Raw genomic sequence first — 17155 nt, forward strand, 5'->3', positions numbered from 1 at the left:
GGGTGCCGAGCAATGTTCCCCAAGCACCACCTTCTGGAGGCGACCTGCCAAGTAGGAGTGGAACCACTGCAATGCAGTACCTCTGACACCCAACTCAGCCTGTCTCTCGAGAAGGATACCATGGTCGACGGTATCGAAAGCCGCTGAGAGATCAAGGAGAATCAACAGAGTCACACTCCCCCTGTCTCTCTCCTGACAAAGGTCATCATACAGGGCAACCAAGGCTGTTTCCGTGCCAAAACCAGGCCTGAAACCCGACTGAAATGGATCCAGATAATCGGTCTCATCCAAGAGTGTCTGGAGCTGGCCCGCAACCACTCGTTCAAAGACCTTGTCCAGGAATGGAACATTTACCACAGGCCTATAGTTATTAAGATTTTCTGGGTCCGAGGAGGGTCTCTTTAGGAATGGTCTGACTACTGCCTCTTTCAGGCTGCCAGGGACCACCCCCTCTCGCAGAGAAGTATTAATCACTTCCCTGGCCCAGCCAGCTGTTCCATCCCTGCTAGCTTTTATTAGCCAAGAAGGGCAAGGATCCAGCACAGAAGTGGTTGGACAAACCTGTCCAAGCACTTTGTCAACGTCCTCAAGCTGCACCAACTGAAATTTATCCAAGAAATCGGGACAAGGCTGTGCTCTGGATACCTCGCTTGATTCACCTGCTATAACACTGAAGTTGAAGTCCTGGCGGATGCTAAAGATTTTATTTTGGAAGTGCCTAGCAAATTCATTACAGCGGGCCTCAGATGGTTCTACCATGTCCCTGGGGTCAGAGTGTAATAGCCCCCAGACAATTCTGAAGAGCTCCACTGGGCGGCAGATTGATGATTTCATAGTGGCAGGAAAATATTGTTTTTTTGCTGCCCTCACTGTCCCTAAATACATCTTACCATAGGCACTTACCAGTGTATAATTGCATCCACCAGAAGTTCGTCTCCATCTGCACTCAAGCCGTCTCCTATGTTGTTTCATTGCTCTCAGCTCTGGGGTATACCATGGAGCTGTACGAGCTCTACACAGGAGAGGGCGCTCAGGAGCAATCATGTCAATCGCCCGGGTCATTTCTGTATTCCACAGTTCAACCAGGGTTTCTAGTTGCTGTATTGTTGCATTTAGGGTTATAACTGTGTTTCTGTTTCCTTTTCCTTTTCCTTTCCTTCTCTCTTTAAACATTTTAACAGTTTCTTCAGTCATCCATTGAGGTCCTTCTCTCTTTTTAACTAGAGGTATTGTCTTTTTGCATTCTTTCCTGATAATGTCTCTGACTTCACTCCATAGTTCTTCTGGTTCTCTGTCAACTAAGTTTAAAGCCTCAAATCTGTTCCTTATTTGATCTTTATATTCTTCTGGGGTGTTATTTAAATTGTATTTTGGCATTCTGATTGGTTTGTTGTTCTTCAGCTTTACTCTGATTTTTGATATGAGCAGTTCATGATCTGTGCCACAGTCTGCTCCTGGTCTTGTTTTTGCACAAAATATGGAACTTCTCCTGCTACCAATTATATAACCAGTTTGAATCCTATATTGACCATTTGGTGATGTCCACATGTATACAGTAGGGCCCCGCTCATATGGCAGGTTCCATTCCGGACCGCCGCTGTAAAGCGAAATCCGCTGTAAAGCGGAACGCATTGATTAACATTGACAAAAATGGCGCCCGATGCCCAAAAAATGCTGTAAAACCGGAACAAGCGCTGTAGGAGTGGGGCCTTTCTGCAATTCACAACCGCTGTATCGGTGGAACGCTGTAAAGCGGAGTGCCGCAAAGTGGGGCCCTACTGTAGTCGCCTTTTCGGTTGCTCAAAAAATGTGTTTGCGAGAAACAAATTATTGGCTTCACAGAATTCATTAAGTCTTTCTCCTGCTTCATTTCTATTTTCTAAGCCCCATTTCCCCACAATTCCTAATTCTTCTCTGTTCCCTACTTTTGCATTCCAATCCCCCATGATTATCAGCACATCTTGTTTTGGTGTGATCAATTTCTTCCTGTACTTCTGCATAAAAATTATCCAGTTCCTCTTTTCCTGCATTTGCCGTTGGAGCGTAGACTTGGATGATGGTTATGTTAATAGGTTTCCCATTTAATCACATTGATATAACTCGCACAGACCTTGCATTATAGCTCCTTATTGCTTTTGCTACATCACTTCTCACTATTAAAGCAAACTCATTTCTTCTTAATTTCTCATTTCCTGCATAAAATATTTTGTAGTTGCCTGATTGAACATGTCCCATTCCTGTCCATTTTAATTCACTCATGCCAAGTATTGTAATGTTGATATGTCCCATTTCTTGCTTGACAATTTCTAACTTTCCTTGGCTGATGCTTCTCACATTCCATGTTCCTACTGTGTGCATCATACAACTCCAGACTCTCACATCGGTGTGCATTAGTCTCTGGGCTTCCTTTTGGCTTTGGCCCAGCTGCGTCATTAGTCACTTGTACTTGACCTTTGTTCTTCCCCAGTAGCTGGTTGAGTGCCTGCTGACCTGGGGGTCTCATATTCCAGGCTTAGATTTGGGAATGCCAAGATGGCTTGCTGTGTATAACCTTGTGCTGAAAGCTGTCCCTTCCCCCGCAATGAGGTATAACAATAGTGGAGTACTGGTTAATCTTTCAAATGTTGCTTGCGTAATCTCTTAATACTTTGCGTTGTATCCAGCTAAGTTCTACTTACGAGCAGACCCATTAAAATTAATTGACTTAAGTTAGCTATGGCCATTAATTTCAGTAGGTCTAACCTGAGTATGGCTAATGTTGGATACAACTCTCTTCATTCACAGTTCAATTTAGTATTCATGACATCATTAATATTATTAGTTAAATCTGTATATTTGTTTTTAATGTTTTTAATTGTTGTAAACCATCCAGAGAGCTTCTGCTATGGGGCGGTATACAAATGCAATAAATAAATAAATAAATAATAAATTAGTTGTGTTGTGTGAGTTATTGAATCAATAAATGTTAAATAAAAATCTAGGCAAGGCAAAGCCCTTTTAAGCCCTTTGATTCCCACATGATTCCCATAGAGATATGAAGGCCCTGGGGGAAAAACTGGTTTTTTTTTTTTTAAAACCCATTCTCTCCCCCCCCCCCATTTTTCAGTTCCCCTCAGTTTTTTGGGGAAGAACCAGAAAAGAATGGGGGGAGGAGAGAAAAATGTTTTCTCCCAGTTTTTTCTCCCCCCCACCTAGGACTTCACATCTCTAAAAAATGTAAATGTACTGCCTTCAAGTTGATTCCGACTTATAGGGTTTTCACGAAGCTGAGAGGCAGTGACTGGCCCAAGGTCAGCCAGTGAGCTTCATGGCTATGTGGGGATCCAAACCCTGGTCTCCCAGGTAATAGTCCAACACCTTAACCGCTACACCACATGGTGTACCAAAAGGCAAGAAACTGCAAGTCATTGGCTATGAGGGAAGATTAATATGATACCAGTTTGTTTTTTTACAATTAAAAAAACCTGACTCTCACGTGCTTCATGAGACTTAACATCTTTATATCTCTGCCCCTGTGCCCACCGTGGGTGACTTTGATGGGCCCCTTATTATGTCCCAACCTAGCCTACCTAACTGGGATGTTTTGAGGATAAAACAGAAAGGCGGATGGGGAACAAAAAACTGTGTGTCCCGCTCCCTGGAGGAAATGTGGGATATGAACGCGCCGGTATGCACAATAAAAGAAATAAAATACTGAAATAGAACCGCAAATGAGGGCACTGTAAGGGCAGGTGGCTTCGTTCGATGTCTTTGAGCATGCTCAGAGAAACCAGGCATGCTCAGTAACATCTAGGTATGGCTTTCTGACAAGTCAAGACCTTGTGCGATATATACCATCGAGGGGCATCATGTGAGTAACGAGAGACTGGATTGTTTGGGCCCGGAGAGCGGGGCGGGGGAGAGGCCGGTTTGGCATGTTAGGAGGGAGGAGCTTTTTCAGGTTAAAGCGGAGGACGGACGTGCTGCCCCCGTCGTCTCTAAGGGGGATGGGTCAGGCAGAGGGCGACGCGAAGGGACGTCGGGGCGCCCTCTCCCTGCCCGTTCTCAACTGCCTCATCGTAGGCGCAGGACTCAGGGGCGCCATTTCGGGCGTGGGGGTCGCAGAGGCGACGGTAGGAAGGGAAGAAACTCCCAGGCCTCTTGTGTATAGTTAGCCCCGTATTAAACTGCAAAAAACACACAGCTGCGTCGTCTTTAAGCGGTTGTTGTGGCTACTCTGCCCTGTCTCATAATAAGCAGCGACGACGTAGGTACTGCAGCCTCTTGACTCGAGAGAGTAATAACGAGGAATGGAAAAAATAAAACAAGATTATGGCGTGTAAACGTTTGTAGACCATTTCACCAGTTGCATGTTGTGTGTGTGTGTATATATGTGTGTGTGTGACAATATATACATACCCGTATAGACACAGGACTTGAAGGCACATAACAAAAAACTGACGGGGAAATGGTAAGCAATGTGTTCAATTAAATTAGATGTATGCAAAAGCAGCAATTGGTTTTCCTAAAAACAAATAGCAATAAATAGGAGCCTTCCTTTTTGAGGAGTGACCCTTTAATTTATTTGTGGCCTTTAGCTAAGGATTAAACTTTTATTTAGAATTAATATTCTTTCTAATATTAGTCCAGTGACATGAAATAAACTTCAGTTAATGCTGAATTAAATGTTTCCTATTGTTTTAAAATTAAAACAACATTCATTTCTGGAATGAACCTAGATACATAATGTATATGATTATCTCATTCTGTATTCTGTACATGATAGAAATAAAACTTAAGGCTGCAGTCCTGTGCACTGTTACCTGAGAGTAAGCCCCATTGATCAGTGGGACTTACTTTTGAGTTGTATATATAGGATTATGTTATGAAATCATCATCATTATTTAGATTTCTTACTTGCCTTTCATAATCTCAAAATGATTACAGCAATTTAAAAATACAATATTATAAAAACAAATTACTGTCACAAGAATGGGGTGAGTACTGAAAATATACATCTCAAGTGTCAAAGGCCAGGCTAAAGAGGTGCATCTTTAGAATACAATGGATACAATAAACAAGGTGCCAGACGCACCTCCGTGGGGAGGATATTGTACAACTTCCACAAATTCTTGCCTTCTCTGTTTATATGTATTAGTATAATAACATGTAATGAAGTTTGCTGAATGGAAAACAAGTTTTAATTCAGGCAGGCTCAATACTATTTGTTGTGCTGGGGTGTTTTTTGCTAAATTGCTGGACTATTGTTTTTGTTCCATGTTTTGTTTGTTTTTTAAAAAAATCTGCTTCTGATGAGGAAATTTCCACTGGTTTTAATCTCATTTATATCATCAGTTTTGATTGAGAATGGCCAGTTATACCATGAGTCTGTCTATTGGATACTTATTAATATGCTTCATGTACAATATAGCTCTGCCTTAAACACTTGGCAGTTGGGCCAGTGACATTAACTATTCAGCAGCTGCCCTGTGAATGAAGAGCACAAAATACCGGGGATGTGAGCACTTCAGAGACAGTCAAGAGCATTGTACGTAGGTACAACCAACCGTTATAAATGCGCAGACTGTCTTGCCACACAACAGTTATTCCTCACGTGCAGTCTGCATCTGCCAGCTGTGCTCAGTTGCTCTGTATGGGCAGAGCCAAATGATCTGCTTTTGGGCTGTGCAGAAGGGTTGCACTTCCAGGCAGTCCCTCATCAACAATGAGTTATCAAAATGAGAAGAAGCCTTTTCTAGAGGCTGCGCATTATGTGAGAGAGTGGGTGTCCAAGCCCACAATCTCCAGCATCCAACGCAGCCACAAAATGACACCTGGTAAAACTGGATATTTCTTATGAGGATCGTAAGCCATCTTGACCCTCCTTTCACATCAGCTGCATTCTTGCCTTACAGAAAGATGGGAATAGTAAGGTAGGGAAAAGATTCACTAAATAGTAAGCAAATGATATCTGAGGAGAGATAGCAACTAAGTTAAGATTCAAGGAACAAATTGGGGAGGGTCCATAGCTTACTGGTACAGCACAAGCTTTTCAAGCAGTAAGGCACAGTTTCAGTCCCTGGCATCTCCAGTTAAAGGATCTCTGGTAGCAGGGCTGTGAAGACCCCTGTCTGAGTTTCTGGAGGCTCTGCCAGTCAGAATAGATAATATTGGGTTATGTTGGCCAATAGTGAAAATTTGGTATATACTGCCGATTTATATGCTCAAGTATAGACAGGGCCTATGTCAGGGGCAGGGAACCTCTTGCCTGGGGCCAAATGCAGACCTCTGTCTGGCCCTTGAGAATCTGCCCAGGCCACGCCTTCTCTGTCCAGGTCACACCTCTCACTAGCCCTGCTCCATACCTCCCTCGAGTGCACTATCTGGTTGGAATGTGTCCTTCAACTGTAATAATGCCTCTTGCTTGTCTGGATGGAGGACGGAGAGATGTGTATGGGTTGTGTGTGCATGTAGAAGCTTCAGACTGTTGCATGGTTGTAATGTAGCTTACAAAAGTAAGAGTCACATACATTGCTCTGCCCATTTTTGCCTCTTGCCCTGCTCGCTTTTGGCTCTGGGCCTGCTGGCGCTGGCATGGGGCCCTGGGAAGGTTCCCTACAAGGGAATATAGTCCTCAGGCTCAAATCAGTGACCCAGCTCTAGCCTACGTACTGTTCTTCACTTCAGTTTGCCATTCTGCTTGCAGCCAGTGTAAAGAATAAGTAGAGACATCCCAGCCTTCGTCTGTGTTAGAACTGCTTTTTAAGATGTTTTTAAAGCTTTTTTTTTAAAAAAGATGTTTTAAAATGTTTTTAAAGAGGTTTTCATACATTTTAAAGTCTATTTTTAAGATTTTCTTTGTCATCCTTTGCTCCCTTTGGGAGAAAGGGCAGGATATAACAACAACAACAACAATAATAATAATAATAAACATTCCCTAGACCAGTAAGCAAATGGGGTGCATTCTGAACAAACATTGGTGGAACTCTTATATAGAAGAAGATTAAAGAAATTAAGCTGCAAAATGCTGAATTGTTAAACGTGTCTGCTGCAAAGGATATTCAAGGATAAACAAGTATCAGTATGTAACAACCAATACTTTAAAAGAATCAATACTTAAGGAAATATCTTGGAACAGAAAACTGCTATATCATGAAAATCCTACCATTTAGGGAAGGAAAAAAGTTCCATGATCTTTCTCCATGTTATACTATAGCTTTTCTACACTCCAACACTAATTGGCTGTTCTGTGCATTTAACATCATTCCACATCTCGTGTTCTAACGGGCAAAATAATAACTGGCAAAGAAAGGCTTCAACAAATAATCTACAAATAAATAACTAAATTTATAATCAAAGTATAAGTATTACATAATTTGGAAACATTAATGTGGAATGTGTTTTCCTGTATTAACACTTTGGCTCTCTAATGTTATTGTTTCTGTAAGGCCTCACAGGACAGAACTATATCAAGATATCCCACCAACATGCTGGCCTATTGTATATTCTCCAGATTACAACATTACATTTATGGGACTGGAGAAACTACATCCATTTGATGCCGGAAAATGGGGAAAAGTAATAAATTTTTTGAAAGGTAAATTTTGTAGAAATTATGTTATATAAGTATTCTGTAAAACATCAACTTGCAAGAAGTAATTCCATATAGATGGCAGGTTTTTTTGTTGTTGATGTAGGTACCAGTTATGAATTCTTTTGCATTTTGATTATATATAATATGGATAATTAGTATGCCTTCTTACTTATGTTTATTAGATTTGCAGTTCCCGCGGCATTAAAAGGGCCAGTGATGCTGCCGCCACTACTATATAAACTATAACCATCTGTTTACTGTGCAGTGGTTTTTAAAGCAAAGCAAAAGCCTAGTTTACAAATGGAAAATCTTATGTGCTGGCTTTTGCAGTGTTGAAATGTGAATCTTATATACATAATATTGAATGTCATTTGCTTTTCTTTTTAAATTCAGAAGCAAAACTAATTGCAGATGACTTGATTGTACGAGCTCGAGAAGCAACTGAAGAAGATCTTTTAGTTGGTCACACAAGAAACTACTTGAATCGATTAAAGGTGTTGTATCTTCTACTTTTGATTGAAACAAACTTTTTGAATTTTTGCTAATCCTCTATGTTCCTCTCTCTCTCTCTCTGGGCTTATCCAAACGGAGCGGGATAATCCACGGTTTCCATATTCGGTTTGTCAGCTGATAGTCCTCACTTTGCCTTTTTGTTCGCTGTTTCCCAGTGGAAAAAAACGCTTTTTTGTGGCACAGCGATGATTCCCGATTTCAAACAGCAAATCGCATTTTTGCAGGTATTGGAAGGAGCGGATTTAACCTGCGAAAATGCGTGACAGCGCACAACGTCATTTGGACGACCGAAATATAATAAGCACACATAGCGCGTGTGTCACACATTTTGCAGTCGTCTGGATGAGCCCTCTCTCACACACAGAGAGAAATCCCCAGTAAATTTAAGTGAGTATAAGGAGGACAGCAAAAATAATTTCTTTCCTAGATTTAGGGCTGTGGTCTTCATGATGGTGTTTTTTCAAGTCTTAGGGTTGAACATAGTGTTACGTTTATAGTGTGGGGGGGGGGCAGAGGGATAGTGAACAGAGTATTAAAAATAGAAATCTGACATGAAATATCTTCTATAAATTAAAACAACAACCTTGAAATTTCCTTATATAATTTTAGAAGGGTGTTTGGAGATTACTTTGTGCTCATTGTATGACCCTCCAGATGTTGCTGGACTACAACTGCCATCATCATCCTTGACCATTGGCCATGCTGGCTGGGCTGATGGGAATTTATTTATTTATTATTTGATGTATATCCCGCCCTTCCTCCCAGCAGCAGCCCAGGGTAGCGACTGGAGTCCCACAACATCTGCAGGGCCACAGGTTCCCTGTGCCTGGCCTAGAATGAGAGACAAGTGTTAATTACATTATATCTTGCTATCTCTGTTTGACAGCTGAAAAACTACCTGATAGATCTCTCCATATTAAAGCTTCATAGAAAAAATTAGCTGACTACTTTTAATTGGAGAGGCTTATTTCTGTTGAACTATTACTTGGCCAATTAATGCAGCTGTGGTTGCATTATGCAAAAAAGAGTTCCCTTAAGATTTTAATTTGGATGCTCTCCAGCTGATTTGTAAGCAAAGGAAGACTTACTGGAAGGTTAATTTTGATGTTATCGGCCTTGTTTGCATGTCACAATAAGCCACAGTTTGCTTTAAACCATGGTTTAATTGTTCACGTGCCTCTACTTTGCCATGTGGATCACTGCATAGCTTCTCTCCCTCCTCCCTCACACAAACTGTACTGTGGCTCACACAAGCTGTACTGTGGGTGGTTGTGTCATCAGAACACTGACTGTGGTTTGTTTGCTTCAAACAAATTATGAGTAGTAAGCCAGAAATCAACCAACATCCTATACTGTGGTATGTATTATTGTTTTATTTATTACCCGCCCTTCACGAGCAGTTTTCAGGGTGGGTTACAACAGTTTAAAATTCAGTATTGCAAACAATTAAAACAAATTACAATCAACAGGAATAGACTGTGTCCTGAAAACATACATTTCAAGTGCCAAAGGCCAGGGTAAAGAGGTAGGGTTGTCTTATTCCAGTTCCACAAATCTAGGCTGGCTACTTTGCATATTATGAAAATTATTTGCTAATTATGCAAATTAAGCATATTAATAATTGCATTGTCCATTTGTTTTGTTTTTGTGTCTAGTAATTACCACCCAAAACTGAGGGAGGATGTGAGGAAGCTTTTTTTAAAAAAAAAAAAACACCTTACATTTTCAGCCTTAAATGCGTAGACTTTATTTTCCAACACTATGGAATATTTATTTACGGAGAGGATTTATGTTCTGCCCTTCCACTGTTAAAACAGAGCTCTGGGCAGCTTACAAATATAATAAAAACCATAAAAATATACAATCAATATAAAAACACAATAAAAACACAAAATAGAAACAAACATAAAACAAGTCAATGCAGCAATATAAAAATCCAGTATAAAACAAAAAGCCAGCAAAGCATCAATTAAAAGCAATATTGTGACTAAGAGGTTGTTTGTCTGTACCAACAATTAGGAAATGTGAAACGAACACACTGCTACAACCTGTAACAAAGATAGAAATCAAGATTTCAATATTATTAGTTCAGTCAAACATTTTATCTAAAAAGAGTAGTGTCTGAGCATGTGAGAAGTGTCTTTAGTACACTGATTGTCATAAACCAGATCAGACAGAGGGGAAAGACAGCCTTGTATGATACAGGCTGGAACTTGATGGAGACTTGAATGCTGGCACCTTTCTTTTTTTAAAATGCAGTGAATTCTAGAGAGCTGGCCAGTCATTTTGAAGAATGATACGTATTAAAAAAATACTTTTTAACCTTTTCTGAATTGCTGAACCCAGGCTCTGTTGAACAGGGTGAAGCAGCATTCCAATGCAACTTTACTTAGGAGTAAGCACCATTTAAGAGAGTGGGGGCAAGGCTGAAAAAAGCAAATGCCATTACCTCATCCTTTTCTACAGAGAGGTTTGCTTTTATACCTTGTATTTGTTCAGGGAGGGGAGAGTTTGGTGGATTCAAACCCCTTTATTCCATCCTCCATGATGACAGGTAGACATTCCCATTGCATTCACCACTTAAGAGACATACCCTCTGACACAGAGGCAATTGATATGAAGGCTGCTTCTCCTTGCTGACGCAACCAGAAAGTCTACGGATAAGGGGCGGAGCTACATGTGTTGATCAAGTGAGGATGTTCAGTTTCTGCATATGCAGCGGGCAGGCAGACTAAAATTCTTGATTTTCCCAGGACAGTTATGATGTCCCTCATTGGCTAAGAACAATGGAAGGCGGGAGTAGGGTGATTTCTCACAAAATGGGCAGAAAACTGCCTCACATTTCGTCTTGTATCTCTGGATCCACAAGGGCTAGAGACTTGCTTTTTTTTTTTATGAAAGCTGGAAATCCTGGCCATTTAATGGGCTATACAGGCACTGGGTAGCATGGCTAGGATCTGGGTAAAACCCAGCTAACCACACACTATGGCACCTATAAAGAGGTGCATAACCACCTATAAAGAGGTTCATCTTTAGCATTGGCCAAAAACTGTACACTGAAGGTGCCAGGTGCACCGCTGTTGGAGGGAATTCCACAACTTAGGGGTTACTTGCTCATTTGCTGCTCTTTAGAGTGTCATGTAGCCCTGAAAATTCTTAATGGAAAATTCTGCAGTTTTGTTGAGGGAAATTGACTTCATATCTTTTGAAATGCTTCTCTTGAATTCCCTATAGTTCATACTAGTTGGTATGAAAATTCCCACCAATAGTTTGTGGAAGAAGACCATTCTGTTATTACAGTTTTATAGGGCTGTATCCCATTGTATAAGGGGTAAGACAATCTTTCAGGTATCCTGGTCCCAAGTTGTATAAGCTTTGTATACCAAAACCAGAACCTTGAAGTTGGCCCGGTAGCTAATGGGCAGAATCCTGATTGAAGATTAAATGTGGCACTTCCCAAATATTGTTTCTAATAGAAACTACCATTTCTGTGCATGCAAACCTTTCATTACATGCATAATTTTTGTCTCTTCTTTGACCAAAACCCCTAAAAGCAAGCAGGCAGTTTATGCTCACATTTCTGCAGTTTCATCTTTTCTGACTTTCCACTATCCTCGTTCCAGGGGGTGGAAATCCGGAGTCTGCTAAAATAACCTCTAATTTACTTTTATTTAACACTACGGCTCAGTACAGACCATGGTTAAGAGATGGGAGCATCCTTTTGACACACACGTTCCTTCTCCCTCCTCATGCATGGATATCTTCCTTCCTTTCATTTTTGGAGCTAAGAATGGTTAGAGTTATGTCTGCCCCAATGTTTGTACTAACTCATTAGCTTAAACCAGAGTTTACACATCCACTTTTAATCATGGTTGCCAACTGTAGTTTAGATTTAACCATGTTTAGTGAAAACGCTAGTGTCGATGCAACATTAACCATGGTTAGTTTTATTACAATCAATTTTGCTAAATAAATAAATAAATAATATTTCATAAAAAAAAAGTAAGGGGGAAATTCATGTGCAAGGAGAATTATGTGTATCCATGGGGCCCTTCTGGTTGCCTAGATCTGAGTAGGAAATGGGCAGTGTTACTTTCGCACTGGACAGATGTGCAAATTATGCTAATTTGTGGATAGTTCCTTGTTTTGAAGGTTTTTTTTCCAAGAGCAACATTTGTTTCTTCTTAATGAAGAGTTCTGTATTCCATGGACATGGATTTAGGACTAGTAAGTCTTCATATGACAAATTGGGGGACTGACTGGAAGCTTTTCATTTCTTGCTGCCTGTCCTTTAGCATCTAGATCTTACTGTTCACTTAGGAACCTGTTTCACTAACAAGATCACAGCAGTTTTGTTTGTTTTTGCTATGGAGTTTGAAATGAGATTTGTGTCATACTATTCTCTCATCCTCCATGTCCTCCCTCACTGGAAACACAAGTGGAACAGGTTGTCTGCTATTTCTGGTGGTGGGTCAAAAAGAAATGAGAGATGAGGAAGCAATTGTAAGTTCCTGGGTGACCAGCCCTCATTTCAGCAAGCCAGTTTGCACGGCATAAGAAAGGAAAAGAAACCCATTCCTAACTCTGATCATGGTGTTGTGCTTTACCTTAGCCATATAAATAATTAAGGCAAAATAGCAATGGTTCTCGGTATATGCCACTGGTTATCTCTTTCTGGGAACAGACAGTGGGTAGGCAGTTAGCATTGTTTAATTCTAGTAAAAGTTGTTGGAAGTAAGAATGGAACAGATTTTTTTATAACAATACTTATAATGCAAACAGTAAAACTCAGGCTTCCATAGTGGGGCATATAACAGAGAATTTGCCATGTAGGTTTAAATTTCCCTGTAAATATCTTGGTAATTATAGTTTAGTATATACTCTCGAAACATTTCTGTAGGCCATTTCTGTATTTGCAACATTGTTGGAAAACTTTTCAGTGCTCAGATTTACTTGCAAATTGCTATCTGAAACACCATAGCGTTTGCAGATTAGTTATGGCTATGAGATATTCAAGATGTTTGAATGTATTTTCTTCAACTTTTTTTTGTACTGCTTACAGAAGCATATACTGGAAAGCGTTGAAGAGGTATTCTAGAAATTATTTTGCGCTTCTGCTATACACTTGAAAGTGCTATGAATATAAAATGCAGCTTAGTTATTTGTTGTATTGTCATTTTAAGTGTGCTGTTTTCCTGCATTAGCTACATACAGCACTGAAATCATTGTCATTATTCATCGTTGCTCTGTACTTTTGCCGTTGTATTTAATGTTCTTCTGGGGTTTTTTTTATGTTTCCTAAATTATTTCTAGATTTGGCATAAGAATCTAAAAAGTAATTTTAAAGAGCAGCAAGAATGGTTTTCTTATTGAGACCAGTGATCTGAATTAATTGAATACAGTAATGTAATCTTAATCTGCGCCTCTTGTTTGCTCATCAACACTTTCCCTGGATGTCATTGGTGCTTTTTGTAATTATATAATTTGTTTAAATGCACATGTTTTTGCTTTGCATATAGCTGTAATATGAATAGATATGAATTATAGACATACTAGGGTGTAAGTCCCATTCAACATAGAGGGATTTACTTCTGAGTAAACATGTTTAGATTGCACTGCTAATAAATCAGTTATTTAACCTGCAGTCCTATATACACATATGGGCTGGGAGTAAGTCCCGTTGAATTCAGGGGTGCTTACTTTTGAGTAGACATGGATAGGAGTGTACAAGACAGGAACTAATCCGTAATCTTTTGTGTTTTTTTCTAGTGGTCATTCGTTGTGGCTACAATTACAGAAATTCCACCTGTCCTTTTTATGCCCAATTTCCTTGTTCAGAGAAAGGTACTAAGGCCCCTAAGAACTCAAACAGGAGGAACAATAATGGTAAATAAATGTTTCATTATTTTTCCTTTTGCATTTTTTCTCATTCTAAATTAAACATATTAAAAGAGCAGTAAATATATATACATATTTAATATTGATATATTTATAGACTGCATTTTCATATAAAATTTTGCAAGATGGTAAATAACCTAATGGCCCCTGTATTATGAATACCTATTGGCCTATGTATTTGGAAATGACAAATCTACCTTTGATTGCAGGTTTGTAGGAAGCTGCCTTATACCGTATCAGGCTACTTGTCCATCTAGCTAGTGTTGTCTGCACTGACTGGCAGCAACTCTTCAGGGTTTTAGGCAGTGAAAGGTGAAATTGGGACCTCCTGCAGGCATTGCATTTGCTCTGCCATTCGGCCACAGTCCCACCCCAGAAAGGGCAGTTCCCCTTTCCCCTGTGGCAGTGAGAGCCTCAGAGGGGATGGGGACTGGCACCTGCATGGGGAGGAGAGGGTGACAATGTTCTGGCTTGCAGAATGGGCTAAACCCTAACCTGGGTTGCCACTTTACTTAAATGTGGATATCCATATTTGTAGGATGTGTCATCCTGCTGGATAGTTTAAGAAATGAGAATGTTTTAGAGGAGGGGGAAATGTCTGCAATTATTTTGTCTTTAATATGTGTTTAATATCTAGCCTAGGGTACAGCTTTTTAAGAATGTTTCTGTATGAAGTTTCAGCTAACTACTATGGCTTATCATTAATGTCTGCTGGTGGCACGCAGGGTGGATGCCACAGCATTGACTCCCGTTTCAGAGTAGAGTCACTGAGTTTATTCCAACAGCAAACCTCTGGATGCATGTTCTGAATGCCATTTTTCATAGGATGTCAGCAGCTTTTCTGATTTATTTAGGAGTAGCAGCTACCTGAACTCCCATTAGCTGCAGGGCTATTACATTTAATAGTCTGGTCAGTGCCTGGATGGGAGACCGCCTGGGAACCACATGTATGCTGCCTTGGATTCCATGGTGAAAGAAAGGCGGGGTATAAATGTAACAATTAATTAATTAATTAATTAATAATTTATTAGAGACACTATCAGACATGATGCCTACAAGTGTGCCTGTCCTGCAGAATCTCCTGTTAGTGAGAGTCTCGGGTTTGCATTGCTTACAGTTCCATTTGCTTGTTGACACCTGTACTTTTCCATGCTTTTGAATCTGAAGCACATTTTTTCTCACGGCTTGATCATAAGTATATTTATTCTGAAGGAAATTAATTGACTTCAGTTTAGATTTTATGCACATTATTCTGGAGGGTGCTTTAGTTTTCTAAGCATTAGCAATTAATGAGCATTTGGATATAGAGCAATTCGAAATGCTGAGACTGAGACAACAAAATGAATGAATACCTGTGTTTCATGAATTTTGGGTTTAGCTACATTCTTTTTTCATGTTTTGAAGGCAGGGAAGCTGGCTATTGAGAGAGGATGGGCAATTAACGTTGGTAAGTAGCAATATATTTACATCATCTATGTCCTCTCAGCAAAAATTCTGGTCCAAACTCTGGTCATCTTTCCTGTAGACTACTGCAGTCTTTACCTCTATAGTCTTCACTGGCCGCATCTGAATGTTACCCTAAACGAGGTGTTGCCAACCTTTTTGGGTCCATGGTTCACATTTTCAGACTGGAGAAACTGTCGTGGGCACCACATTATGCAACAACAAGCACACGCAATCTCCCCCCTCCCAGCAGTTAGGCCTTTTTAAGGAGGTAATCCCTCCTTTCTCACCTGTGATCTCTCCCATTACCCTTCCTCTGTTGTACTTAGTTTGAAGGAAGCCATATGTTGTATCCAGTTGAAGGCTTCTTAAAAGGCTAATTGTGGCATGGAGAAGTACAACTGGGGAGGGCAGAGCCTTTCTGAACTCCTCACAGCCACATGGGAGGAGGACACAACCCTTCCCAGCTGTAACCCTCCCTTACCTGTCTACAACAGAAGGCTTCTTTGAAGCCTTATTTCAGTGGGAGGAGGGGACTCTATGAGTGCCACAGAAGGCATCTGTGGGTGGACATGTGGATGCCCACAGGCACTGCATTGATGATCCATGTGCTAAAGCATGATTTAGAGCACCATGATTGAACTGTAGCGAATCTTGTGCTCGCATGCTTCCTTGCCCCAAATCCTCTTCTGTATGACTAAGAAGTTCAGAAGTTTCTACTGTGATCGTTAACTGCATGTTTGTCATGTCATCCAGGCTAACACACTGTGGTGAACATTTACTATGATAATTTCAAACTGAACTGGCTTGTTTAAGCTTACTGTAGTTAATGTTAACCACATGGCAAGCTGTGGTTAACTAAAAGGAGAAGTGCAAGCTTCAAGCACTTCTTTGCAGCCATACGGGATGAGGGAACATGGAAGAAAAAGCCTTATTGTAAGTTATTTGTGTTGTGCTAAATTATGGTTTAGTGTCACATTTAAATGTGATCATTGTCTCTTCTTTTCCCCTCACATCTAGCCAGACCTCTGCTGCCATAATCATTCACCTCTCTCATTGCTCTGATAATGTGATGCTCCTCTTTAAATCCTCACACTGGCTTCCTGTTTGATCCCTGATCCAGCACAGGCTCCTTGTCCTAAACCTTCAAAGCCCTCCATGCCCCCCATCTTTCTGCTTTTATATCTCTCTACATCCTCTCTGAAAGCTTTGCTTCTTCAGCTCCATCATCTTGCACTGTCCAAAGGTATCAGGCTCCCTCAAATGACTCTGACCTTTCTCTCTTGCTAATCCTTTTGCTTGGAACTGCCTCCTAAGAACATAAGAAGAGCCCTGGTGGATCAGACCAAAGGCCCATCTGTGGTTATTTATTTATGGCATCTGTACCTCTCCCTTTTGCCAACAAGGCTCTCAGGATGGCTACAAAATTATTATTATTGTTATTATTATCTTATTATTATCTTCATTTATACCCCGCCATTTTTCCAAAACTGGAACTCATGGCGGCTTCCAGATAAAAAATACATATAATTAAAAACATACAAAGTCTACATTAAAATAAGATTAAACTATTTCCAATATTAAAACCATACACACATATAGCTAAAAAAGTTCAAACTAGTTTAAAAATGATATAATAGACATTAGCAATGCAGCACCCTTCACGCCCGATCCTTAGCCTTCAATTCCAAAGGCTTGTTAGAATAGGAAGGTCTTTGCTTGTCGGCG

The 17155-nt window shown here is 40.3% G+C and overlaps 1 protein-coding gene across 5 annotated transcripts in view; it reads left to right on the forward strand.

The window, feature by feature from the left end:
• Nucleotides 1-3794: 3794 nt before the first annotated feature.
• The window catches only part of HDAC11 (histone deacetylase 11), a 30866-nt gene continuing 17505 nt past the window's right edge, over nt 3795-17155 (forward strand). Inside the window, exons 1-5 of one of the 5 annotated variants that reach the window (XM_061619028.1) lie at nt 3795-3850; nt 7428-7576; nt 7967-8067; nt 13856-13972; nt 15389-15431. In XM_061619028.1, coding sequence (XP_061475012.1) covers nt 3849-3850; nt 7428-7576; nt 7967-8067; nt 13856-13972; nt 15389-15431 — 412 coding nt within the window. In that variant the 5' untranslated portion in view covers nt 3795-3848. Of the gene's footprint in view, nt 3851-3942; nt 4251-4349; nt 4451-7427; nt 7577-7966; nt 8068-13855; nt 13973-15388; nt 15432-17155 lie in introns of those variants that run through there. The other 4 variants (XM_061619030.1, XM_061619032.1, XM_061619029.1 and 1 more) reach the window with 4 other exon arrangements.

The sequence above is a fragment of the Rhineura floridana genome, chromosome 3 (assembly GCF_030035675.1).
Source record: "Rhineura floridana isolate rRhiFlo1 chromosome 3, rRhiFlo1.hap2, whole genome shotgun sequence".
NCBI lineage: Eukaryota > Metazoa > Chordata > Lepidosauria > Squamata > Rhineuridae > Rhineura > Rhineura floridana.